The sequence below is a fragment of the Oncorhynchus mykiss genome, chromosome 28, assembly GCF_013265735.2.
Source record: "Oncorhynchus mykiss isolate Arlee chromosome 28, USDA_OmykA_1.1, whole genome shotgun sequence".
Lineage (NCBI taxonomy): Eukaryota > Metazoa > Chordata > Actinopteri > Salmoniformes > Salmonidae > Oncorhynchus > Oncorhynchus mykiss.
The window spans coordinates 12,221,948-12,232,489 of record NC_048592.1 but is presented as its reverse complement, the minus strand read 5'-3'; the positions used below and the strand labels follow the sequence as shown (position 1 = coordinate 12,232,489).

The following is a 10,542-nucleotide window of genomic DNA, read 5'->3' as shown; positions in this document are numbered from 1 at the left end:
GAGTGATTTGTTTCTTAGCCTTGTCTCCTCGGTGAGATATCAACACCTCCTGGTCCACCATTTACAGTCTTGTTGCTCAAACAGAAGCACCCATAACACCCCAAAGTTTAGTTATAAGTGTCTCTCATTTTCGAAATGTGCTGCACTGCAGAAACTCAACAAAATGTTCCTAGTCTGTTAAACACATCAGCATACTGGACTCTTGCTTCAAACATGCCTCTTGTGCTGAGAGCAAATATGGAGGCTAAAATATGAACACATCCAACTGTAGAACGTTGGTCAGGTTATACAAAGTACCAGACCAAACTACAAATGAGCTATGCAACAACAATTGTCAAATGTCACACACCACACAATGTCACACACAGCAAAATGTTCATATTGATCATATCAGAAGTTAATGATTAAAGACGCACTCCAGCTATTTTGTATATATACAGTAATGTCCCCCCCCCCCCCCCCCCCCCCCGACAATAAAATCATGGCATTGACAAATGTCACTGAACCTAAGTACATTCCATAGAGAGGATCAATCTGACAAAAGCACTGGCTCGTTTTGAAACGACACAAACCTTTCTTGCATAAAACACAGCACTGAAGATGGTGGTAAAAAAAAGCTAGAAATTCCACTGATGTGTTACTTTTATAACAGCTGATTAATGTTAATGTCCACTTAGCCCATTCTCTTCAGAAGGCCCTGCCAGCTGCATACCGGAGACGACTAAAAGTTGCACACAGAAGCAGTTGTCTTTACTTCAGAGAACACATCATTCATCTAAGAGACACACGTGAGCACGCACACACACACTCAAACAAACACTTTACCAGCTACACACTAACCAGTAGTCCAGTGTGGCAATGCAATGTACAATTTCTCCTTATCTATTTGGTTTCTGTCCACCTCCTTCTGGAGGCATGGGAACAGGCCTCGGAGTATCTAACATCACACGTCAGCCTGGCTTGACCATTGGACAGATTATTATGGGGTTATCTTTTTCTTCACACAATAGCAGGGGCAATACAGGGGACTACAAGCTTTCAAAAGACTTGAGATTATTTTAAATGTCAGGAAATGTGCGGTCTGAGAACTGGGAGATGGGGACAATGTTCCTAGGGTTGAATCATTTGACGTCATCCTGTCATAGACTACAGCCCGACTGAGGGCAGAACATGCGGAACATGCAGTCATTCAGACAATGAGACTGCACTCACGGAGAGCACGCGCATGTAATGGTTGATAAATTTTAGAGGTGTATTAGTGCCATCATCTGGCCTCATGTAAAACTACACATCCATCAATAAGTAGGCTATTAATTACAATTAACATCCAGGGAATACACGATAAATCATCCATGTTGAACTGGTTATAAAACAACGTTTTTGCACAATATCTAAAGGCCAGCAATGTATTGGATTTTGCAATGCCTATGCCTCGTTTTTTAATAGTGAGTTGACGATGGTTTTCAATTTATACCTGTGTTTATGATGATCTTCCTAGTAAACTTTGACAAGCATACGTCACAAAATCTAAATACCGTCAGAGCAGAAGACTCAAGAAGTAAATTGTATTTCTGTTACATAACTGTAACATTACTTTTTGAACCATGCGTTTCAAAGTTGCCATCCTGAATGCACCCCATTTGAACCGGATCTAAAACTTCCGTCGGGGTCACGCTTATTGTGAGGAAATAGCTATGTCTCCTCCGATCTTATTCAACTTCAACGATGCAAAAGATACATTTACTGTAAGAACTTGTCTTCAATATGGTGTATTTCAGGATCTCTTCTATGCTTAAATGAAGTTGTTTATCACATCTTTTTTTAGAAACGCTTACAATAACTTTGCAAGCCGAGCACGATTCATTACATTAACCACGCGTTAGCTAGCTAGCTAGATAACGTTGGCAGATTATGTGTAGTCTCAAGAAAACTAAACTAGTATTCTTTGTTGATTTGTTATATATCTCACCTAGGCCGCAACCAGAAGTGCGTTGGACAACAAAACCAGCAAACCTTTGATAAACGCATTCAACCAGATCACTGGAAAGTACGTCAAGTAAATACAAACGTTAGCTAGCTAACGGACTATATTAATTAAATTATCTCTAGGCTATGCCTCTTCTGCCCACCTCATGACCGCGCCTGCCTACTTGTCTCTCCACAGTGAGACAGAGAAGAAGACCACCCTTGACCAAGCTCTAAGGCAGGTCCTGGAGGAGCAGATTGTAAGTTGAAAGTGTATTTTATCTATAGTATATTGAATTTATTTGGGTCAACAGACATATACAACAAAATGCACAATGTGGACCTAGAGGATATGACTTGAAAGTACTAATTAAAATGTTTTCTTCCAAAGTGGTCCTCGATGGTGAAATCAATAAAACATAATGATTTAAAAGACGAGACAAAATTACATACATGTATATAGACATCCAAAAAAGTGTCACTATTCACTGCACTTCTCCCTAACCTTGAAAATAAACCATATTCATTTCACATTAAAACAATCTATTAATTGCCCATCATACCTATCCTTCAAATAAATACACCTGACCGGCAGTGGAGTGATTTCCCTTACTTAAACAACCTTGTCCAAATGAAAAATGTTACCTTTTACTATTGATCTCCAAGGGAAGGCTATTCCATAGACAAATGCCTGTATGGAAAAATGTGCTCCTCGCGGTACTGTTTACTATTGGGATTTTACAAGACATAACACTAGATCTGGTATTGTAACTGCAGCAAAACTGTATAAAATAAAAGAGTAAATATTATTTGGTCAAAATAGACCATATCAATGTGGTTTTTCATATAACCTGGGGCGCGATCATTTTAAGATGTCAAACATATGCTTAAGTTTAAGTTGGTCCACTCTGGACACCAAAGACAACACGCCCATCTTCCAGAACTCCTGTACCCCTATGTGGGTCCTAGGGGGGACATTCAGCATATACCTGATAACATTATTTTGCATGACCTGCATTCTCTTTTTCAGCTTTTTTGATAGCCCACTAGACCAAGCAGAGAAGGCATAATCAAAATGACACGGAATAGAGGTTGAGACAAGCAGTTTCTTAACGTTAATGTTAAAGTATCTAGTGTTACGATATAAACATTTCAATATGTTTTCTATTTTAGAAACAATTTTAGCAGCAATCAGGTCTCCAGAAAGGGATTGATCTAGGGACACCAAGATCTCCTTGCCTGCACAGTTTACCGTTACCCTGTCAGTCCTAGGAAATCTATGTTTATCCCAAATGTAGTGACAATTCGTTGTCAGACAAACCATCTCTAACAAAATGCAATTCCTTACTCAGGGTCTCCTCTATGTAAACTAAACTCAGCAAAAAAACATACGTCCTCTCACTGTCAACTGCGTTTATTTTCAGCAAACTTAACGTGTAAATATTTGTATGAACATAAGATTCAACAACTGAGACACAAACTGAACAAGTTCCACAGTCATGTGACTAACAGAAATGGAATAATATGTCCCTTAACAAAGGGGGGTCCAAATAAAAAGTAACAGTCTGTATCTGGTGTGGCCACCAGCTGCATTAAGTACTGCAGTGCATCTCCTCCTCATGGACTGCGCCAGATTTACCAGTTCTTGCTGTGAGATGTTACCCCAATCTTCCACCGAGGCACCTGCAAGTTCCTGGACATTTTGGGGGGGAATGGCCCTAGCACTCACCCTTTGATCCAACAGGTCCCAGATGTACTCAATGGGATTGAGATCTGGGCTCTTCGCTGGCCATGGCAGAACACTGACATTCCTGTCTTGCAGGAAATCACGCACAGAACGAGCAGTATGGCTGGTGGCATTGTCATGCTGGAGGGTCATGTCAGGATGAGCCTGCAGGAAGGGTACCACATGAGGGAGGAGGATGTCTTCCCTATAACGCACAGTGTTGAGATTGCCTGCGATGACAACAAGCTCAGTCCGATGATGCTGTGACACACCGCCATGACGGACCCTCCACCTCCAAATCGATCCCGCTCCAGAGTACAGGCCTCGGTGTAACGCTCATTCCTTCAACGATAAACGTGAATCCGACCATCACCCCTGATGAGACAAAACCGCGACTCGTCAGTGAAGATAACTTTTTGCCAGTCCTGTCTGGTCCAGCGACGGTCGGTTTGTGCCCATAGGTGACGTTGTTGCCGGTGATGTCTGCTGAAGACTTGCCTTACAACAGGCCTGCAAGCCCTCAGTCCAGCACCTCTCAGCCTATTGCGGATAGTCTGAGCACTGATGGAGGGATTGTGCGTTCCTGGTGTAACTTGGGCCGTTGTTGTTGCCATCCTGTACCTGTCCCGCAGGTGTGATGTTCGGATGTACCAATCCTGTGCAGGTGTTGTTACACGTTGTCTGCCACTGAGGACGATCAGCTGTCGTCCTGTAGCACTGTCTTAGGCGTCTCACAGTACGGACATTGCAATTTATTGCCCTGGCCACATCTGCAGTCCTCATGCCTCCTTGCAGCATGCCTAAGGCAAGTTCACGCAGATGACCATGGGCATCTTTCTTTTGGCCGTTTTTCAGAGTCAGTAGAAAGGCCTTTTTTAGTGTCCTAAGTTTTCATAACTGTGACCTTAATTGTTTACCGTCTGTAAGCTGTTAGTGTCTTAACGACCATTCCACAGGTGCATGTTCATTAATTGTTTATGGTTCATTGAACAAGCATGGGAAACAGTGTTTAAACCCTTTACAATGAAGATCTGAAGTTATTTGGAATTTTACAAATTATCTTTGAAAGACAGGGTCCTGAAAAGGGGACTTTTTTGTTGTTGCTGAGTTTACATCCTTCCCTGATACCAGTATGGCTGAATCATCAGCATAAAGCAATAGTTTGCACTTTACTGTATCTGGCATATCATTAATGTATATAAGAAATAAGAGAGGCCCTAAAATGGATCATTGCAGTACTCCACAGGATATTTCTTTGGCCTCTGACAGAACATCACCAACATTACATACTTGTGTTCTGTTGGTTAGATAAGACCTAAACCAATTCCCTGCTACATAGTTTAGACCCATGCATTTCAGTTTCATCAGGAGAATATCACGGTCTACAGTGTCAAAAGCTTTCTGCAAGTCTAACATGACCCTACCTGTATAGTTCCCCTTCTCACTTTCCTGCTTAATGTGGTCAAAAAGGTGGAAAATGCAAGTATCAGTGGAATGAGCTGTTCTAAAGCCAGATTGTAGTTCATAAAGAAGTTTTTGCTCAAGAAGGTATCCCTCAAGTTGATTAAAAACTAATCTCTCAACATCTTTGGATAAGGTGCTGAGGATAGACACCGGCCTGTAGTTTCCTACATTTGTTCTACTGCTCTTCTTGTGGAGTGGAACCACCCGGGCTGTTTTGAGATCCTTGGGAAATGTACCACTACTAATAGAAAGGTTCACAATATGTGTTATCATTTTAGCAGTGACACAAGCACTATCCTTTATGAATCTTGCAGGAAGGTGATCCAGCCCAGTTGATTTGTTTGTGCTCATTAAGCATTGTCGATTGGAAACTTTGTCCTCTGTTACCATGCAAAGCTCAAACAAACCATTTCTGATACCGTTGCTATGGTAAAAGTTGTTAATGAAAGGCTGGCCATAGTGTCCAGATCAGGTGGGTGACTTCTTAACCAGAGATGAGGCTATGGTGGTAAAACAAAAAAAAAGTGGTAAAATAATTTGCAACCTTTGCCTGGTCATAACATAAAACATCAATATCCAGGCCAATACTGCAGGATTTTACTTTATGGAGAGTTTTTGGGCCAATGTCCTTTTAAAAAATTTCCACAGTTTCTGAGGCTGATGTAAGTTGTCATTAACGGTGTCTATATAATGTTGGGATTTGGCCTTATCCATTTTGTATCTTGCTTGGTTTCTACAGTTAATATAGGTATACTGCTAGTACGTGGTCATGTTTATGCTCAATATGCTTTACGAATAATTAGTGAGCTATAGCTGGAGTCGAGTAACATTCTCCCTTTCTCTCCTTTTCTTCTACAGGTGGAAAAGAAAGCACTTGTCGATGACTTCTTGTCTCTCATCTATCTCAGCATTGATGGAGTCACTGAAGGTAAGCAGCAGGCTCAGTGAGGCTGAGCGTCACTTCATAGCATCGTTACATCTACCTCTGTTCTACCTCCTTAGTATTTAATTGATATACATGTCGGACCAGAAATGATGTAGTAATTGTGTAGTAAAGTCCCTTGTCCATGCAGGTATCTGCTCCGCCACTACTCCTTTCCTACTTTTGGGGGATATTCTGGACTGTCTACCTCTTGACCAGTGTGATAAGATCTTCTCCTTTGTTGAAGAGAATGTCTCCACCTGGAAGTCTGTGAGTAGCTTAGTCTGCGTTTCTCTGCGCCGTTTTTAAAAGTACCTTCAATGTAACTCCAGAAGATCTATCCTTTGGGTATTGAGGAAGTAACGCCAATAATACTTTCTCCTCTCACTTCCAGAACTCCTTCTACACTGCTGGGAAGAACTACCTGTTAAGGATGTGTAATGGTGAGGATAAAGTCACAAAGTTTGTTTGTTTGTTTGTTGTTGTTCCCTTGATATGTGCAGATATTCCATCATGAAACACCTTCTGAACCTGCAGATCTTTTGAGGAGGTTGTCCAAGTCTCAGAACACCGTCTTCTGTGGGCGGATCCAGCTGTTCCTGGCTCGTCTCTTCCCCCTGTCGGAGAAATCAGGTGAGAGGATTACATGGATCTCAGATCACTACAGGAACGAAGCTAATTTGCGTTTAATCGTGGATGTGGACACCCTTGTGTTCTTTTATGTGTTCCTCTGTGTGTTTCAGGTCTGAACTTGCAGAGCCAGTTTAATCTCGACAACATCACAGTGTTCAACAAAAACGAGCAGGAAAGCACTCTCGGTCAAAGGGTAAGGCCTCGTTCTAAGGATTACAGATACTGTATAGCGTGTGAGCTGTTGAATGTGTTAACGATGAATTAACCCTCAACACTAACTCTGTGTTGTATTCTACAGCCCACAGAGGAAAAAGAGGATGGGATGGAGGTAGAGGAGGGGGAGATGGGAGATGAGGAACCTGGTGCACCTGCACCTTGGTTAGCAACATGAGTCCTTGTTCTATCTATCACAATGCTTGGAATCATCATGAACATAGCTATTACACAGAGCCCTATGCCGGCAACTTTTGTTGAACAGCAGCTTGCTTAAACAGGTTTCCACCTATGACATTGCTCCCTTTGTTCGTAGTTCCATCCCCATCGACTACAACCTATACAGGAAGTTCTGGACCCTGCAGGACTACTTTAGAAACCCTGTTCAGTGTTACGAAAAGTTCTCCTGGATTACTTTCCTCAAGGTGACTCTTCTGCCATCTAACCTTTCCTTCTAAAATAATTGTAGAAAAAAAAAAGTTTTTTTATTTGACTAAAAGTATGACACTTTGCTTTAAAATGTTTCTCGTTCAAAACACACTGACCAGGTTTGTTCCTTTCGAGAAGACCGTGAAAATATGTTTGAGTTCATGGAAATGTTCTGTCTGTAGTATTCAGATGAGACGTTGGCGGTGTTTAAGAGCTTCAAGCTGGACGACATGCAGGCTTCGAAGAGGAAGCTGGAGGAGCTGAGGACAGCGGGAGGAGACCACGTCTACTTCGCCAAGTTCCTCACCAGCGAGAAGGTTGCATATCTCACCCTCCTAATCATAAAATAATAGATCTATGCATGGGTGTTTGAGATTGACTACATTGCAGTGAGAGTGCAGAGTCACTTGGTCGACAAAATCACCTTGCGTCCCAAATAAGTCGTCATTATGTGCAATTCTGTGCCTCGACTTGTTTAAACGGATCCCATCATACACTGAGTCTCCTTTTGACCATCTAGCTAATGGACCTGCAGCTCAGTGACAGTAACTTCCGACGACACATCCTCCTGCAGTACCTTGTCCTGTTCCAGTACCTCAAGGGACAGGTCAAGTTCAAAAGGTGAGATGGCCCAAAAAGATGACCCCCGTGCCACTCCGTCATACCCTATGGCAGTTTGTCTGGCAGAAGACGTACGTCATAGTAAAATCCATAATACGCTTTGACTGCTGGTTTGCCTAACTATTTGTCTGTTGCCACAGCTCCAGTTGTATCCTGAATGATGACCAGTGTTTGTGGATGGAGGAGACCACCAAACTGGTGTACCAGGTCTGTGTGTTTTTTTTTCCTCTTTCTCTCTAGTCCGGAGATGGCACATTGTTGGGCATGTTGTACTATCCTGTCTAACTTGTTTCCATGTAGCTTCTCAAAGAGATCCCACCTGATGGAGACAAGTTTGCCACCATGGTCGAGGTAAGACTAGTCTGAATATTCGGGTGTTCCGGACATTTTTGTAATTCCTGCTCGTTCAAACGTTTTCTGAGTAACATCACAACACGTGGCCAACTGTTTGACAAGCCAAGGTGAGACCGGTAAAGGGTTATTGATGACGATGACCGTTTTAAAGTCCTCTCTTATATTTTGACAGCATGTCTTAAACACAGAGGAGAACTGGAACTCGTGGAAAAATGAGGGATGTCCGAGCTTTGTGAAGGACCGGTATGGAATCCTATGTTGTAAAAAATATTCTTTGTCAAGACAAAGTACAAATTGAAAACTCATATCATACATTCAAATGAGGAATATATACAGCGTTAACCTCATGACGATACAAATGTACCCCCCCCCCCCCCCCCCCCCCAAGACCAGTAGATGACAAACCCAAGAGACCCACAAGGAAAAGACAAGCTCCAGAAGATTTCCTGGGTAAAGGCCCTGACAGGAAGGTCTTCATGGGGAAGTAAGTAGCAATTCTAACCTGTCCTCTGTATGGCAGTGATAACTGGGACAGCCTAGTCATGTGTTCTCCAAAACCATAATTGGTTTAGGACGGTTTATATGCCCAGTAGGATGATTGACAATGTCTAGCCCTCACATTTGGGAGTCTTAATGAAAAGTCTTAACGAGTGACTCAGCTTCTCTTGCACTTGGCTTTGCCAAAACACACGCGTTTCTTTTCTTGCAGTGATGAACTCACGAGACTTTGGAATCTGAACCATGACAATATGGCGGCTTGTCAGTCCGAGAGCAGGTGAATGATCATGCGTCACTGTGCAGCTGGTCAAATTTACAAAGATCACATACCTACATGGAAGGTTTTTGTGTATAACTTGCTTGTTGTTCACCCGGTTCAAAATTATTATTTTTTTTTCAGTCAACTGTTTGTTGACCCTACATAATGTAAATGTCTTTTCGACAGGGAGTTTATGCCTTCTCTGGAGGATTTCTTTGAAGAGGCCATTGAGCAGGCAGACCCAGCCAACATGGTGGAAAATGAATACAAGTATGCAAATGATTTGGAACTGATGATTGCCTAAAGACCTAACCAATGGTGTAAAGAAAGATCCTGCCATGAGAAAAGTGTTCTGGTGCGATATTCTTCAACTAACCTCTACCCTCCGTGTCATGTAGGGTGGTTCATAACTCTAACTATGGATGGCGAGCCCTGCGTCTGCTGTCCAGGAGGAGTCCTCACTTCTTCCAGCCTACCAACCAGCAGTTCAAGAGCCTGGCCGACTACCTAGAGAGCATGGTCATCAAACTGGCCAAGGAGCTGCCGGTGAGAAGTCTTGTCTGGAACCATGGCTACTCAAAAATTTCATGACGACTTAAGTTGTCATCTTGGCGTCCATGTCTCCACCTCACTCTTGATTGATCCCTTTTCCCCCGTCTTCACAGAAGGACCTTCCGTCTGAGGAGATAAAGACCGGGGAGGAAGACGATGAAGACAACAGTGACACCCTACTCAAGGAGAGCAACGACAGTGCGTTCTAACTTCATAAGACTGAAGTCTATATCATCTAAATATGAGTTATTTTATATGGAATATTTTCTAATATCATCACCTGATTAATTCCTTCATTTTGTGTGCCCCCAGGTCCGAGCATGCAGAACAAGCTGGTGTCCAACCAGCAGATGGATGAGATAGCAGCCAAGCTGGGTGCCCAGTGGAAGACCCTGGCTGGCCAGCTGGAGATAAAGGCCGCAGAGATCCGGGAGATTGAGACAGACAGCGAGGATGTGGACATGCAGGCCAAGCTGCTGCTGGTGGCCTGGCAGGACCGCGAGGGGACACAAGCCACCGTTGAGAGCCTGGTTACAGCCCTCAACGCTGCTGGCTTCCCCAAGATCGCAGACATCCTCAATGAGACATAGATCATTCCACCCATCTATTCCTCTTTTAATGTACCCCCCCCTCCCTGACTTGTCAAGGCTTTCCTTATGTTGGTCTGTAGTTATGCTCAAGGGACATGAACTGTAATTTTGTCCTCTAGAATCTTCAATAAATCTTTTTTCTAAATAAATGCTCTACTTTGACCCCTCAATACACGGTATACTTAATTGTAATGTCTTCTAGCCATACAGGAAGGGCATTTAGATTCATAACACAAATGGGGCACCTCAACCCCCCCCATGTATTTTAACTAGCACTTGACACCCCATCCATGATCATTTAAGCATGTTCACAATG

General features: G+C 42.8%; 1 protein-coding gene across 1 annotated transcript; it reads left to right on the top strand.

Annotated features, from left to right (window-relative positions):
* The first annotated feature begins 1,587 nt into the window (after window positions 1-1,587).
* Window positions 1,588-10,396, top strand: thoc1 (THO complex 1). The gene is made up of 21 exons (XM_021589156.2): window positions 1,588-1,745; window positions 1,974-2,047; window positions 2,165-2,225; window positions 6,014-6,083; window positions 6,229-6,347; window positions 6,472-6,520; window positions 6,615-6,710; window positions 6,821-6,903; window positions 7,009-7,088; window positions 7,240-7,348; window positions 7,535-7,669; window positions 7,873-7,973; window positions 8,114-8,180; window positions 8,274-8,324; window positions 8,500-8,570; window positions 8,716-8,811; window positions 9,037-9,102; window positions 9,271-9,354; window positions 9,483-9,630; window positions 9,750-9,834; window positions 9,949-10,396. The coding sequence occupies exons 1-21, from the start codon at window positions 1,695-1,697 to the stop codon at window positions 10,224-10,226; spliced, it is 1,974 nt and encodes a 657-aa protein (XP_021444831.1). The 5' UTR covers window positions 1,588-1,694; the 3' UTR covers window positions 10,227-10,396.
* Window positions 10,397-10,542: the final 146 nt, after the last annotated feature.